The 16545-nt window shown below is 53.4% G+C and overlaps 1 protein-coding gene across 4 annotated transcripts; it reads right to left on the bottom strand.

The window, feature by feature from the left end:
• Window positions 1-1128: 1128 nt before the first annotated feature.
• On the bottom strand, window positions 1129-16239 carry LOC132533941 (uncharacterized). Of its 4 annotated transcripts, none has more exons than XM_060177321.1 (4): window positions 15530-16239; window positions 9861-9976; window positions 4371-4543; window positions 1129-1618 (listed from the first exon to the last, which is right to left on the bottom strand). In XM_060177321.1, the coding sequence occupies exons 1-4, from the start codon at window positions 15678-15680 to the stop codon at window positions 1363-1365; spliced, it is 696 nt and encodes a 231-aa protein (XP_060033304.1). In that variant the 5' UTR covers window positions 15681-16239; the 3' UTR covers window positions 1129-1362. The 4 variants fall into 4 exon arrangements, 3 of the variants coding, with proteins under 3 accessions (XP_060033304.1, XP_060033305.1, XP_060033306.1); XM_060177322.1 differs by having other exon boundaries at window positions 1129-1527; XR_009545701.1 differs by lacking the exon at window positions 4371-4543 and adding an exon at window positions 12631-12804 and having other exon boundaries at window positions 1131-1527.
• Window positions 16240-16545: the final 306 nt, after the last annotated feature.

The following is a 16545-nucleotide window of genomic DNA, read 5'->3' as shown; positions in this document are numbered from 1 at the left end:
GTGAGTACAAGCTCAGTGTGGACATGTGTATAGAGAGACACCAGGCCATGCCGAGTGTGAGCATATGGGCAGAATGTGAGTACAAGCTCAGTGTGGACATGTGTATAGAGAGACACCAGGACATGCCGCGTGTGAGCATATGGGCAGACATGAGTACAAGCTCAGTGTGGACATGTGTATAGAGAGACACCAGGACATGCTGAGTGTGGGCATCCTGGCAAAGACTCAGGACATGCTCAGTGTGGACATGTGGACAGAGACACCAGGACATGGTGAGTGTGGACATGTGGACAGGAACACCAGGACATGGTGAGTGTGGACATGTGGACAGGGACAGCAGGACATGATCACTGTAGACATGTGGGCAGAGACACTAGGACACGCTGAGTGTAAACATGTGGACAGAGACACCAGGACATGCTGAGTGTGGACATGTGGACAGAGACACCAAGACATACTGAGTGTGGACATGTGGACAGGGACACCAGGACATGCTGAGTGTGGACATGTGGCCAGACACGAGGCAGAGCACTCTAACATGGGTTTTTGGGCAGCAGAACCAAAACTTACTTCTGTGGACTATACAACAATATTCAGTCTGTGGATCGGCACACCATAGTACGATGGCTGTGCTCAGCGCTCGGAGCACAGTCAATGGGACCTTCAACAAGCAATCACCACACTTTTCCTGCCAGCAGAGAACATCGCCACCGTGGACACAGAAACACAACAATCCATGGGACCGTTCAGCAGAAAACAGCACGTGTGGCCACAGGATCACACCAAGATGGTGACAGTGAACACAGGAACCGAAGTATGATTAATTTGGACGGCGGACTGAAGAACCAGAACACTGACCCACTGACAGAACGCACACACTACAGCTTCCAAGGACCCAGGGAGAACGCACACATTACAGCTTCCAAGGCCCCAGGTTCAAACTCGAGCCCCGGCTGCAGCGGGGGGCTTCATAAGCAGTGACACTGTGCTGCATGTGTCTTTCTCCCTCCCAAGCCCTTCCTCCTCTAATTTCCCTGTCTCTATACAAAATACAAAAAAATATATATTTTTTAATTTATTTATTCCATTTTGTTACCTTTGTTGTTTTTTATTGTTGTAGTTATTATTGATGTCGTTGTTGTTGGACAAGACAGAGAGAAATGGAGAGAGGAGGGGAAGACAGAGAGGGGGAGAGAAAGACAGACACCTGCAGACCTGCTTCACCGCCTGGGAAGCGACTCCCCTGCAGGTAAAAAATATATATTTTAAAGGACTCAAATCAATTGTTCCGAGTCATCAGACACAGAGAACATGGGCATGGGACCAGGCACAGCACACGTGCACGGAGACACCGGAAAATACTCACCTCCCACAGGGCGCCAGGACACGGCTCGTGAGGACACGGCTCGTGAGGACACGTGGGCAGAAGCAGTAGGCATGGGTGATGTGGACAGAGGCCCCAGAAGACAGCTGTTGTGGACACGTGCACACAGGCTCCGGGACGTGGTCTATGTGGACACGTGGCACCTGACCATGGTGAATGCAGAATAAGACAGTAGACGTGGTCAGACGGGGACAGCGGCACCAGGACGCAGGACCCAGATCCAGCATGGAACCACTGGGGACAGAGGGGCAGAACTCGTTTCATGTGAACGTGGGCACAGATGCACGTAGACGCGGTCAACCTGGAGAGAGGCACCAGAACACGGCCGACATGGACACGTGCGCACAGGTATCCATCCTGTTCTGGTTCCACGACAACACGGTCGATGTGGACAGAGGCCCCAGAAAACAGTTAGTGTGGACAGAGGAACTGAACCCAGTTAACGTGGCTACATGGACTAGGCTCCCAATAACGGTTACAGTGGACGGACGTGTGGACGGGGGAGCAAACACAGTTACGGTGGACGTGTGTTGTTGAGGCGGTCTGGTGTCGGGCTGCACCGCGGAGAAGAGAGCGGACGTCCAGAGCAAAGGGGTACACAGATCTTTATTATAGGATGGGGGGGGGGGTTGGTTCGGACCACGTGGAGCCAGCCGGCAATGGCCGACCACGGGGGGAGAGCAGGGAGCGAGACCTCAGAGAGGGAGAGCCGAGAGCCCAGAGAGAGAGAGGGGAGGGGTGAGGGGGCTTTTTATTGGGCGACAACCAGGGGTGACGTGTAGGGCCAGGATTGGTTGAAGGGGGCAATGCTAGGGTTTCGCGCGGCGTAGTAAAACCTGGCGGAGGAGACTGCATCAGAATAACTCCTCAGCAACAAATAACTACAACAAAAAACAACAAGGTCAACAAAAGGGAAGAGGGAGGAAGGAAGGAAGTAAGGAAGGAAGGAAGGGAGGAAGGGAGGAAGGGAGAGAGAAAGAAGTACAGGGAAGTTCAGTGTGGACCTTGCACAGAAGCAGCAGAAGCCACGGGGGGGGGGGGGGGGGCGGCCACCTCCTCAGCGGCCACTGGTGCTGTGTTTTCTGTTGACTTCAATCAGCCCCCAGACCCTGGCCGCCAGGTCTGGACACAAAGGGCCGAGAAGTGGGGAGACAGGGCAGTCACTCACAGAAGCGCCAGCCCACGGTGGCAGGACTGTGTGTGAGGCCAGCAGGAGCCCCGGTCCACACAGGCATGTTCCTCCCAGAGCACGGGGGGCACTTGACTGTTACAGACTTTTCCTTGTTGGGCAAATAAACAGCCGTATAAACACAAAGAGATCAGAACCAGAAAGCGCGGTGTCTTTGCTATGCTCTCCAGAACAAAATTGTATGAGGCTAGAAATCAACCACAAAAAAAGAAAGAAAGAAAGAAAGAAAGAAAGAAAGAAAGAAAGAAAGAAAGAAAGAAAGAAGGAAGGAAAGTAAGTCTCCAAAGGGGCCGGGTGGTGGCACAGCCGGTTGAGAGCATGTCTTACAGCGCACAAGGACCCTGATTCGAGCCCCCAGCCCCCACCTGCAGGGGAGAAGCTTCACAAGTGGTGAAGCAGGGCTGCAGGGGTCTGTCTGTCTCTCTCCCTCCCTATCTCCCCCTTCCCTCTCAATTTCTGGCTGTCTCTATCTAATAAATAAAGATAATTAAACATTTGTTTCTTTTTTAAAGTATTTATGTATTTATTTATTCCCTTTTGTTGCCCTTGCCGTTTTATTGTTATAGTTATTATTATTGTTGTCATCATTGTTGGATAGGACAGAGAGAAACGGAGAGAGGAGGGAAGACAGAGAGAGAGGGGAGAGAAAGACAGACACCCGCAGACCCGCTTCACCGCCTGGGAAGCGACTCCCCTGCAGGTGGGGAGCCGGGGGCTCGAACCGGGATCCTGACGCCGGTCCTGGCGATTTGCGTCAATCCACTGCACTACCGCTCGACTCCCAATTAAATGTTTTTTTTTAATCTCCAGGACGTGGGGACTGGACATCTTGAACAACACTTGGCACTGCAAAGAAGAAAGGTCCTGTAAGAGAAGAGGTCTGGGGCCGGGTGGTGGTGCCCCTCGCCGAGAGCACACGTCACAGCGCGCAAGGACCCGGGCTGAAGCCCCCAGTCCCCACCTGCAGGGGGAAGCTTCAAAGGTAGTGAAGCAGGGCTGCGGGGGTCTCTCTCCTCTCTACCTCCACCTTCCCTCTCAATTCCTGGCTGTCTCTGTTCAATAAACAATATAATAATTTAAAGAGAGAGAAGAGACGCTTGCAATGCAGGCCAACATTAAAAAGGAGAAAGATTTAGGAGGGTGAACCTGGCCTAGTGCACACACTACAGGACCCAAGGACGGGTTCAAGCCCCTGCTCCCTGCTGGGGGAGGAGGCTTCATGAGTGGTGACGCAGGCCTGTAGGTATCTCTCTGTCTCCCCCTTCCTCTCTCAATTTCTCTCCAAAAATGAGTAAATAAAAATTTTAAAATATAATTAAGAAAGAAGGAAGAGAGATTTAGAATAAGTGATTTAATATTACAATCAAGGAACTAAAAAGAAACAACAAACAGGCCCAAAAGTCATGAGCAGAGACATAATAAGAATCAAAGCAGAAATGAATCCAATAGAAACTGTGTCAAGAAGTCACGGGATACATAGTCCATGGAATACTACTCTGCCAGCAAAAAAGATGATAGTGTGTCCTTTTGGACAAAATGGATGCCAGACACACTGGAGGTGAAGATGCTCAGCAAAATAAATGGAGATGAAAGACAACTACTGAGGCCGGGTGGCAGTGCCCCTGGTTGAGCGCACATGTTGCAATGCACAAGGAGAAGCTTTGCGAGCAGTGAAGCAGGGCTGCAGGTGTCTCTCTGTCTCTCTCCCTCTCTATCTCTCCCCTTCCCTCTCGGTTTCTGGCCGTCTCTACCCAATAAATAAATGAAGATTAAAAAAATTAAAAGAAAGACAGCTACCAGAGGGTTTCACTCATGTGGAATGTAGACATCTGGGCATGAGCTGAAGCAACAAGACTCTTCTGAGACTTGTGAGAACTCCGCTGTTCTCTTTGCGAGGAGGGAGGCTGGGGACACAAGCCTGGTGGTGGGTGTGCTGCAGAATAGACCCCGTGATCCCATAGGCTTGGAACCTAATTTTAAAAAGAAACGAGGGGCTGGGTGGTAGCTCAGTGGGTTAAAAGCACATGGCATGAAGCAACTAAGGACCGTGGCAAGGATCCTAGTTTGAGCCCCCGGCTCCCCACATGCCGGGGGGGAGGGGGTCACTTCCCAGGCGGTGAAGCAGGTCTGCAGGTGTCTGTCTGTCTTTCTCTCTCCCTTTCTGTTTTCTCCTCCTCTTTCCAATTCTCTCTGTCCTACCCAAGAACAACAACAGCAATAACAACAGCAATAACAACAACAATAATAATAACAGTGATAAGCAACAAGGGTAACAAAAAGGGAATAAATGGCCTCCAGGAGCAGTGGATTCGTAGTGCAGGCACCAAGCCCCAGTGATAACCCTGGAGGCAAAAGAAAGAGAGAGAAAGAAAAAGAAATGAAAGAAAAAAGAAATAGAGGAGATGTTACAAAGAATGAGATAAAGACAGAGAATCATAAAAGAAAATCAGGAAAATCTCTGTGAAAGCAAACTGGACAGGGCAGGCGGTGGTACGTCTGTTTAATGCACAGGTTCATGGCAGAGCTGACAATCTCTGGGCTCTCAAGCCCCAAACTCAACCAAAAAGAGAGAGAGAGAGAGAGAGAGACGGAAGGAAGGAAAAAAAGAAAGGAGGTGGTTGGCAGGAGTGATGGATTTGTCATGCAGGCACTGAGCCCCAGCAGGACTGGTGGTGATGACAACAACAATGAGGGGGCCGGGCGGTGGCACAGCGGGTTCAGCGCAGGTGGCGCAAAGCGCAAGGACTAGCTCAAGGATCCCGGTTCGAGCCCCCGGCTCCCCACCTGCAGGGGAGTCACTTCCCAGGCGGTGACGTAGGTCTGCAGGTGTCTGTCTTTCTCTCCCCCTCTCTGTCTTCCCCTCCTCTCTCCACGTCTCTCTGTCCTGTCCAGCAATGACGACATCAAGAACAACCAACATCAATAATAACTAAACAAGGGCAACAGAAGGGAATGAATAAATATAAAAATAGAAAATGGAAGAGCACTGCGGAAAGAAATGAAAGGAGACGCAGGGGTTGGGGTGCAGAGACCTGGGTTCAATCCCCACCTGCAGGGGGCGATGCTTCAGAAGCCATGAAGCAGGTCTGCAGGGGTCTCTCTGTTTCTCTAGCTTCCCTCACCTATTTCTCTCTGTCCTATCAAAATAAACTTTTATTCGTTTACTTATTTTTTAAATCTATTTCTTCTTCTTCTTTTTTTTTTTTTTTGCCTCCAGGGTTATTGCTGGGGCTTGGTGCCTGCACTACGAATCCACTGCTCCTGGAGGCTACTTTTTCCCTTTTGTTGCCCTTGATGTTTATCATTATTGTTATTATTATTGTTGTCATTGTTGGATAGGACAGAGAGAAGTGGAGAGAGGAGGGGAAGACAGAGAGGGGGAGAGAAAGACAGACACCTGCAGACCTGCTTCACCGCCTGGGAAGCGACTCCCCTGCAGATGGGGAGCCGGGGGCTCGAACCGGGATCCTTACGCCGGTCCTTGGGCTTTGAGCCACCTGCGCTTAACCTGCTGTGCTACTGCCAGACTCCCTAAACTTTTTTTTATAATGAAGACACAAAGAAAGAACATCCTCTGGTCATGGATTAGAAGAATAAATATTTGGTGGATCCCACCAAAGTAAAGGATTCTGGGGCTGGGGGTCAGGTCCTCGTGGAGGGTTAGAATGTTATGGGAAAAACTCAGAAATGTTACACATGTATCAACTACTGTGTTTTACTGTCGACTATAAACCATTAATCCCTCAATTAAGAAAAAAAGGGACGTGGAGCGCCTGGTTGAGTGCTCACAGTACAGTGTGCAAGGACCCAGGTTCAAGTCCCCACTCGCTTCCCACCTGCAGGGGGAAAGTTTCACGAGTGGTGAAGCAGGACTGCAGGTGTCTCTCTGTCTCTCTCCCTCTCTGTCTCTCCTCCCCTCTCAATTTCTGTTTGTCTCTATCCAATAATAAATAAACATTTTTAAAAAGAATAAATATCATCAGCATCACCATCCTTCCAGAAGTAATGAAGATTCCGCACAACCCCTATGAAAACTCCAACATCTTACCCGAAAGTTCGTGTGGTATCACACAATCCATGAGCAGTTACAGCGCTCCTAAAAAAGGGGGGCAGGCGATGGTGCACCTGGTTCTTCTTCTTCTAGTGTTTGCCCTTCTTCCGTAGCCAGTCCACAGCGTCAGGTGGAGCCTGATGTCAAGTTTCGAGACCTCCTTTGAATCTGGAGAGGTGGCAGTCGTTGACTATGTGGGTCATCGTCTGTCTGGAGCCGCAGGGGCAGTTCGGGTCGTCTCTGGCTCCCCAGCGATGGAACATAGCGGCGCACCGGCCATGGCCTGTTCGATAGCGATGGAGGAGGGCCCAGTCATAACGTGCTAGGTCAAAGCCGGGTTGACGCTCGCAGGGGTCTGTGATGAGGTGTTGCGTACCTGTTAAATGCTCACATTACAGTACACAAGGACCCGGGTTCAGCCCCCGGTCCCCACCTGCAGGGGGAAAGCTTCATGAGTGGTGAAGCAGGGCTGCGGGTGTCTCTCTGTCTCTCTCCCTCTGTATCTCCCTTTCTTCTCTTAATTTCTCTCTGTCTTCCTCCAATAATAAATAAAAAATATATACTAAAAAAAGAGTAGCAGTATCACGCTCCCTAACTTCGGCTTATAATACAAAGCAAGATACGCAAGGACCAGTTAGAATCCCGGTTCGAGCCCCCAGTTCCCCACCTGCAGGGAAGTCGCTTCACAGGCAGTGAAGTAGGCCTGCAGGTGTCTCTCTGTCTCTCTTCCTTTCTATCTCCCCCTTCTCTCTCAATTTCTCTCTGTTTCTATCCAACAACAAATAAAATAAATTTTAAAAATTAAAAAAAAAACAGGAATAATTCAAACAAATAGGGACAATTTGGATACTCAGACCAATGGAACAGAGCTGAGAGCCCAGAAATAAGACCCCACATAAAGGATACCCCACATAAGGGCCACCAGGGGCCAACACCTTCCATGAGGGAAGGAAGGTCTCTCTCTGAGGTCCCGGGTTCAATGCCCAGCACCACCACTAGCCAGAGCTGAGCAGGGCTCTGATAAAAAGTAATACTAATACCAATACTAGTACTAATACTAATTCAAGACCCTGGGCTGAGGAGACAGCATAATGGTTCTGCAAAAAGCCTCCCATGCCTGAGGCTCTGTGGTCCCGGGTTCAATTCCCAGTGCCACCGTCAGCCAGAGCTCAGCAGGACTCTGGTAAATCGTAATAACAGGGAGTCGGGCGGTAACGCAGCGGATTAAGCGCACGTGGCGCAAAGCACAAGGACCCGCAGAAGGATCCCGGTTCGAGCCCCCGGCTCCCCACCTGCAGGGGAGTCGCTTCACAAGCGGTGAAGCAGGTCTGCAGGTGTCCGTCTTTCTCTCCCCCTCTCTGTCTTCCCCTTCTCTCTCTATTTCTCTCTATCCTATCCAACAATGATGACATCAGTAACAACAACAATAACTACAACAGTAAAACAACAAGGCAACAAAAGGGAATGAATAAATAATAATTTAAAAAAAAGAAAAATTTAAAAAAAGCATTCCCATGCCTGAGGCTCTGAGGTCCCATGTTCAGTCCTCAGTACCACCATCAGCCAGAGCTCAGCAGGGCTCTGGGGGGGAAAAAAAGATGTGTTATTTCAACAATGAACACCCTGATCTGGAAACAGCAGAGCGGCAGGTGGCAGAGCGTGTTCACGGCAGGCGGGGGTCTCTCCGAGTCCAGCCCCCTACACCAGCTCCGCAGGATTCCCGCCGGACCAGGACGGGGACAATGACGTCGGGCAGGAGGAACCTGGAGCTGTTGGTGTACGTGTGCGGACGCTCTGAGAGACTGCTGGGCTCGTGTAAGTGCGGGTCTGCGGCCTCGGAGACGGCTCAGTGGGTAGAGCGTAACAGTCCCCAAGTCACATGACCCCATCCCAGGGCGTGCAGACAAACACACTGCTGCCTGTCTCTCTGTCCCCCTCTCCCACCGGGGCTGGGAGAGGCCTTTCTAGCGAGGATCTGTATCTTGTCTTTTCTTTTCCTTCCTTCATTTTGTCTTTTCCCAGATTCCTGCTCAGCTCTGGCTGGGGATTGAACCTAAGACTTTGGAGCCGCAGGCAGGACAGTCTTTTTCCTCCCTGTTAGGCTCTCTCCCCTGCCCCTGAGGGTCGTGCCGGGGGAGTTTTTTCTAACAGACAAGTCTCCAGCTCTGCTCCTGGCATGTCCGGGAAAGAATCACTCAAGCAAGGTAGTTTGTTTTTTTAATTTGTTTTTACCTCCAGGGTTATCGCTGGGGCTCGGCGCCTACACTACAAATCCACTGCTCCTGGAGGCCATTTTCCCCATTTTGTTGTCCTTGTTGTTGTTATTGTTGGATAGGACAGAGAGACACGGAGAGAGGAGGGGAAGAGAAAAGAGGAGGGGGAGAGAAAGACAGACACCCGCAGACCTGCTTCACCGCCTGGGAAGCGACTCCCCTGCAGGTGGGGAGCCGGGGCTCAAACCGGGATTCTTACGCCGGTCCTTGTGCTTTGTGCCACCTGCGCTTAACCCGCTGTGCTACAGCCCGACTCCCTATTTATTATTTTTTAAAGTCTTTTTCTTTCTTTTTTTAAAGAATCTTTAATTTATTTATTTATTCCCTTTTGTTGCCCTTGTTTTGTTGTTGTTGTAGTTATTCTTGTTGTTGTTGGGATAGGACAGAGAGAAATGGAGAGGGGAGGGGAAGACAGAGAGGGGGAGAGAAAGACAGACACCTGCAGACCTGCTTCACCGCCTGGGAAGCGACTCCCCCGCAGGTGGGGAGCCGGGGGCTCGAACCGGGATCCTTTCACCAGTGCTTGCGCTTTGCACCACGAGTGCTTAACCCGCTGCACTACCGCCCAGCCCCAAGCAATGTAGTTTTCATCAGACCAGCACCGACATCCCGTGCTGGCAGACTGAGCTCTCTGAGAGGGAGGCTGGCTGCAGGGTGCCGGCACCTCCTCAGGGCAAGCACCCGGGGGTCCCACCGGAGCCGGTCTGAGACCGAGGGGCCCAGAGCCAAGCTCCAGCTCGGGCAGGTGGAGCAGCAGGTGGGGGCGTCGGACTGGCCAAGCACCATGTGTGGGGGCCCCGATGGGACGTTTGAGAGCTGGCCAGGGGACGACTGTCTTGTCTGCTGCTGTGTTAACGAGGTCCCCGCGTGGGCGCAAGGAATCCGGGGAGGAGGGCTCTGCACAGAGGAGACCTCGCAGCTCCACGGCTAACACACAGACCACAGGCCCGCGCCACAACTCACCTGCACCTGCACTGGCTGTGTGTCAAGCACACGACCTGGGTTCCAGCCTGACCCCACTGTGGTGAAGGGGGCTCCAGTGATGTGCTGCCTGCCCCTGTCGCCCTGTCTCTTTCCATCTGAAATAAAAAAAGAAAAAGAAGTCAGCCCAAACCCAGTAAATGGGAGAAGCTGTTTCACAGCACACATTAGACAAGCAACTAATATCGAACATCTATACAGAATTGGTACGGATCTACAAAAGAATTAAAAGTAACCCAATAAAAAAGTGAGCCAGAGAACTAAACGGTGTTTTTGTTTGTTTTGCCTCCAGGGTTATCGCTGGGGCTCAGTGACTGCGTTGTGAATCCACTGCTCCTGGAGGCGTGCGTGTGTGCGTGTGTGCGTGTGTGCGTGTGTGTGTGTGTGTGTGTGTGTGTGTGTGTGTGACAAAGAGAAATTAGAGAGGAGGGGAAGATAGGGGAAGAGATAGAGAGACACCTGCAGACCTGCCTCACCGCTTATAAAGCGATCCCCCTGCGGGTGGGGAGCTGGGGGCTGGAACCAGGATCCTCGAGTGGGTCCTTACGTTTTGTACTATGTGCACTTAACCCAGTGTGTTACCGCCCGGCCCCAGAACTAGACAGTTTTCTAACGAGGAGACACACATGGCCCACAGACACAAGAAGAAATGCCCCACTGCATGCTCACCCTTCCGTCTACCTCCTCCTCTCTATCTTGCTCCCTCAGCTTCTGTCAGAAAGAAAGTGGGGGGAGGCCATCAGGGACGGTGAAGTCATCCCGGCACTGAGCCACAGCCATAACCTGGGTGGCAAAAAATAAAGCAACAAAAGATAAATGGGGGGTGAGGAGAGACACCCAGACCCTATACAACCACACACACATACGGCCCCAAATCAGTAAAAACAAACAAATAAAAACTATGTATTTTCAGTCATAAAAATCATATTTACCTTCATGAATACAATATTCATTCAGCCCCATAGAGGTGTCAACTCTTGATACTTCTTAAACAACTTTATGGATCTTTCCCCCCCCCCCAAAGCTGTGGAATTTCCTCTCTAATTTTTTAAGAAAATTCAGTTTTCCAGGACATCACCCAAAGTTTGTTTCTGTTGGTCTCTGAATATGAAAGACGTTGGCAGAAGCAGCGGAGTGACGGACTGTCATGCAGCTGACAGAGAAGCTGCTCGGTTTTGAAGCATAAAAGACTTTAACATAATGTCACACAGCAGAAAAGGCAGCAGCAGCAAATGCTGGAGAGGCTGTGGGGACAGAGGAGCCGCCTCACTGCTGGTGGGAATGTCAGTGGTCCAGCCCCTGTGGAGAGCAGCCTGGAGACTCTCAGAGGCTAGAAGTGGACCTGCCCTGTGACCCTGCCATCCCTCTCCTGGGCATAGATCCTAAGGAACCCATCACACCCATCCAGAAAGATCTGTGTGCACCTGTGTTCACAGCAGCACCATGTGTAACAGCCAAAACCTGGAAGCAGCCCAGGTGTCCAACAACAGATGAGTGGCTGAGAAAGCTGTGGTCTGTATGCACGATGGAATACTACTCAGCTGTGAAGAAGGATGAATTTACCTTCTTTACCTCATCTTGGATGGAACTTGAAGGAATCCTGTCAAGTGAGATCAGCCAGAAAGAGAAGGATGGAGATGGGCTGATCTCACTCATGGAAAGAAGTGGAGAAATCAGAACAGAAGGGGAAACGCCCAGCAGAACGTGGACTGGGTCTGGTGTCTTGTACCAAAGCGAAGGCCTCTGGTGTGTGTGTGTGTGGGGGGGATTCAAGGTCTGGAAAATGATGGCAGAGAAGGATTAAGTGGGGGATGAATTGTTATGTGGAAAACTAGATGTTATGCATGTACAAACTACTGTATTTTACTGTAACCATCAATGTCCCAATAAAGCAATTTTAAAAAAATAGGGGGTTGGGTGGTAGCGCAGCGTGTAAGCGCACGTGGCACAAAGCACAAGGACCGGAGTAAGGATCCCGGTTCGAGCCCCCCCTCTGGCTCCCCACCTGCAGGGGTGTCGCTTCACAGGCGGTGAAGCAGGTCTGCAGGTGTCTGTCTTTCTCTCCCCCGTCTATCCTCCCCCTCTCCATTTCTCTCTGTCCTATCCAACAACAACAACATCAATAACAACAATAATAATAACCACAACACTGAGAAAAACAACAAGGGCAACAAAAAAGGAAAATAAATAAAACATTTTTCTAAAAAAAGGAGTGGGGCGGTGGCGCAGCGGGTTAAGCGCACGTGGCGCAAAGCACAAGGACCGGCATAGTGATCCCGGTTCGAGCCCCCGGCTCCCCACCTGCAGGGGGGTCGCTTCACAGGCGGTGAAGCAGGTCTGCAGGTATCTGTCTTTCTCTCCCCCTCTCTGTCTTCCCCTCCTCTCTCCATTTCTCTCTGTCATATCCAACAACAATGACATCAATAATAACTACAACAACAAGGGCAACAAAAGGAAATAAATAAGTAAATCCATAAAAGGCTTTAACGCAATGAGCAGACCCACAGGGGCAGCACCCAGGCAGGCTGCTCTGCCTGGGTGCTTTGGTGTGACTTGAAGACACGCAAACCAGTGTCACCTTAACTCGTAAACGGAGGCCAAGAGGACCAAGCCTCTTACTTGACGAGGCTCCTCAGAGACGCAGCACTTGCCCTGAGACCAGCAGGGTGGAGGGCAGCTCCTGGGGCAGCTTTCCTGTCCCGGGAGCCTCTGGAACGCCAGCTCGGGAAGGAGGCCCGTAGGCTGCCCCCACCGTCTCCTCTGGGGATGTCCGCCAGAACGCCAGAAGGGATCTCAAAGCATTTGCCAACATGAGATCTCGGGGACAGACAGCATAGGGGTTATGTAAAGAGACTCTCATGCTTGAGGTTCCTAAGTCCCAGGTTCAATTCTCCAACACCACCATAAGCCAGAAGTGAGCAGGGCTCTGGGCCAAAAAAAAAAAAAAAAATCTGAGATTTGTGTGATCCAGGAGGTGGCACGATAGATAAAGAACTGGACTCTCATCTCAAGCATGAGGTCCCGGGTTCAATCCCCAGCAGCACATGTACCAGAGTGATGCCTGGTTCTTTCCTCTTATCTTTCTCATTAATAAATAAATGTAATCTAAACAAAATAAAATAAGTAAAATCTTAAAAGAAAAGAACCAATATTTAATTTTCCATTCAGACTGGAAGGACTACGGAAAAGCTTCCCAGGGTCTGGGAAGACCGAGCCCCTGAGCTCCCGAGCCGGTGCCGGTGCCGGTGAACTCAGGCGGCTGAAGGGTTGCTGGGAGGGGAGCCCTGAGCACAGCAGCTCTGCACGGCTGACTCGCCCTGCCCCTTTCACTTAAAGATTTTATCTGATTAAGGGCCGGGCGGTGGTGGCACCCCTGGTTGAGTGCACATGTTACAACGCACAAGGACCCAGCTTCAAGCCCCTGGTCCCCACCTACAGTGGGAAAGGAGAGGGGAGAGGGAGGGGAGGGGGAGAGAGGGAGGGGGGAGGGGGGAGGGAGGGGAGGGGGGAGAGGAGAGGGAGGGGAGGGGGAGAGGGAGGGGAGGAGGGGAGAGGAGAGGAAAGGAGAGAGAGGGAGTAGGGAGAGGGAGAGGAAGAGAGAGGGGAGAGGGAGGGGAGGGGGAGAGAGGGAGGGGGGAGGGGGAGAGAGGGAGGGGGGAGGGGGGAGGGAGGGGAGGGGGGAGAGGAGAGGGAGGGGAGGAGGGGAGAGGAGAGGGAGGGGGGAGAGGGGAGAGGGAGGGGAGAGGGAGAGGGAGGGGAGGAGGGGAGAGGAGAGGGAGGGGAGAGGGAAGGGAGGGGAGAGGAGAGGAAAGGAGAGAGAGGGAGTAGGGAAAGGGAGAGGAAGAGAGAGGGGGAGAGGGAGGGGAGGAGGGGAGAGGAGAGGGAGGGGGGAGAGGGGAGAGGGAGGGGAGGGGGAGAGGGAGGGGAGGAGGGGAGAGGAGAGGGAGGGGGAGAGGGGAGAGGGAGGGGAGGGGGAGAGGGAGGGGAGGAGGGGAGAGGAGAGGGAGGGGAGGAGGGGAGAGGGAGAGGAGAGGGAGGGGAGAGGGAAGGGAGGGGAGGGGAGGGGAGAGGAAAGGAGAGAGAGGGAGTAGGGAAAGGGAGAGGAAGAGAGAGGGGGAGAGGAGGGGGAGGGGGAGAGGGAGGGGAGGGGAGTGGGGGAGAGAGCTGGAGTTCCTGAGCTGTTACCGTCCCCCGTTGGGGCTGGAACTTGGGGCCGCAGCCTTGGCTGGTCTTGCCCTCTCGTGGCCAAGGGGCCCTGCCGTAACTGGGTTCTTTCTGGAGCCCGACTCCCACTCTCTTTTCCCTCCGTCCACATCACAGGCGGCCAGCCTGGTCGCTGTCCCTGAGCTGTGGGCTCCATCCAGGAAGAGGGGCCACATGATGGCCTCACAGAGACCTGTGATTGTCCTGTGTCTGTCCTGTGACCCTGTCTGTGCATTTTAGGGTGGACTGTGGACAGACGGTGGGGTTCTAGGGGACCGCTCTGAGCTGCCGGCCAGCCGGGGCGTCCTGGCCCCCTTAGGGTCCTCAGACAACAGGCAGTTCTCAGCTCCCGAGCGCTCCCAGTGCAGACCTCACACCTCACACCTCTGGGTGGGCGAGACACTTGGCCAGGGGTGTGTGTCTGCTCTGTCCTGGGGCAACCAGGCTCTGGGACCGGGACCGTGAAAGCCCTCTCTCTCTCTCCCTCTCTCTCTTCTGTCCCCGTCTGTCTATCTCAAAAGGTTGACCCAGAGTGGTGGATCCCCAGCTGTGACAAAAGAAAAAAATCTTTTTAAAAAAAAAAAAAATTTATTTTATTTATTTATTCCCTTTTGTTGCCCTTGCTGTTTTATTGTTGTAGTTATTATTATTGTTGTTGTCGTTGTTGGATAGGACAGAGAGAAATGGAGAGAGGAGGGGAAGACAGAGAGGGGGAGAGACAGACAGACACCCGCAGACCTGCCTCACCGCCTGGGAAGCGACTCCCCTGCAGGTGGGGAGCCGGGGGCTCGAACCAGGATCCTTACACTGGTCCTTGCGCTTTGCACCACGTTCGCTTAACCTGCTGCGTTACTGCCTGGCTCCCTTCCAGTCACTTTCTTCCAGGACTTTCTGTCTGAAGGGGACACGGCTGGGGGTTCTTAGCTCGCTAGCTCTCTCTTTCTCTCTCTCTCTCTCTCTCTCTCTCTCTCCCTTTCCCCTGGCCCGGCCCTTCCTTGGGACAAGGCTGAGCAGACAGGCCGAGGGTGGTGGTCGGTGACCGCACACATCCCCTGTGTGGACGTCTTCTCTGCCAGCGGTGACTTCTCTGTTTGTTTCCACAGGAAGAGGAGGCAGGGCGCAGAGATTCCCCGACAAAGGACCCATGAGTCACGCCAGGGACCCCACCTCCACAGTCACTGCTGGGCAGGGTGGCAGCCTCCCATCCGTGGGTGTGGCCTTGGGGACAGGCAAGGAAACTGAGGAACTGCCCAGGGGCACGAGAGAGGGGGGCCCGGCGCCCTCAGACCTGTGGTCTCCCGTCACCTTTGTATGCCCCCTACCCACTCACTCACGCAGCCCCTCCCCGATATCCCCCATGCTTCCCCAGGGAACCCCCAGTCACATGGGGTGTGTCCCTCCAGGTCAAAAGGAGAGGGAGGCCCTCCCCACCCCAGACACCTTCTCACCTTCACGTCCTCGGACCCGGGTCCACACCATCTCCTGGCTCCTGCTGTCTGGCCCACAGACTTCCATGCAGCAGAATGGGTAGCACAGGCCAACCGGGGGTCTCAGCACCCCCCAGGACCCACGCTGTGGGGACCCTTCCTGGGGACACATCTCCCGGAGGCGTGTGTCCGTCCCCCTCTGGCTCTGTGCCCCCAAGGACCCTGACTCACAGTGCTGGGCCCCCAGGCTCCCCAGTCAGTCACAGGGCTGCTGGGCAGGGCACTTCAGAGATGGCCCCCCGGGTCCAGTTTCTGGGCTGCCTGCAAAGCCCTGAGCCCACTGTCCTGCCAGCTCTGGGTGCCCAGCTGTGGGGCCACCATGTCCCCAGGAGTCTGGGTGTCAGCGGGCAGGGTGAAGGTATCCCCAGCTTCCACCACGTCCCTTGGACTCCTACTGGGGGAAGGACACAGCAGCGTGCTGCCTGCTCTGAGGGTTTCTGTCCCTCCTGTCCCCTGGGCAGGGCAGGCCTCAGCAGTGGACACAGTCAGAAAGTCGTCTCCGCTGGACAGTGGGGCAGGAAATCAGCCCCAAAGCCTCCTCCTGGCCCAAGCCCGAACCCCAGTCCGACCCATAGCTGGGCAGCTTCTTGCCCCTGGCCGGTGACAGGGGTGACCCCCGTAGGTGTCCCCCAGGGGCGGGAGCCCCCAGAGCAGGCAGCACTGCCTCACTGCTTTTTAACCAGCTCAGGGTCCAGGAGCTGGTCCCCAGCTCCAAGAGGCCAGACTACACCTTTCTGGGCCCCGGCAAGAAGGGGGCCTGCTGGGGGTGCCTCCTGGGGGCACGCTGGCCAGTGGACCCTCCTAAAGACCTCTCCAAACCCAGACTCTGCCCGCACCCCCTTGCCAGGAGACAGGGGCCTGGCAGCTGGGAGGGGCAGCACACCATCTTGGCATCTTCGGGAGGGGAGGAATCAGCTGGGTGTGGGCTCCGAGGCACTGGGGGAGGGGGGTGTCCCAGTAAGAGGGTGCAAACTCAG

The sequence above is a fragment of the Erinaceus europaeus genome, chromosome 17, assembly GCF_950295315.1.
Source record: "Erinaceus europaeus chromosome 17, mEriEur2.1, whole genome shotgun sequence".
Taxonomy (NCBI): domain Eukaryota; kingdom Metazoa; phylum Chordata; class Mammalia; order Eulipotyphla; family Erinaceidae; genus Erinaceus; species Erinaceus europaeus.
The sequence above is the reverse complement of the archived record's forward strand: the minus strand, read 5'-3'. Positions and strand labels throughout refer to the sequence as shown.

Coding starts and splice junctions, on each gene's coding strand:
- LOC132533941 (XM_060177321.1), bottom strand. CDS start 15,680: ATGTGTCCCCAGGAAGGGTCCCCACAGCGTGGGTCCTGGGGGGTGCTG. Junction 9,977..15,529: donor CCGGGTCCGAGGACGTGAAG/GTGAGAAGGTGT, acceptor TTTTTATTTCAG/ATGGAAAGAGACAGGGCGAC. Junction 1,619..4,370: donor CACATGAGTGAAACCCTCTG/GTAGCTGTCTTT, acceptor CTCTGTCCCCAG/TGGTTCCATGCTGGATCTGG.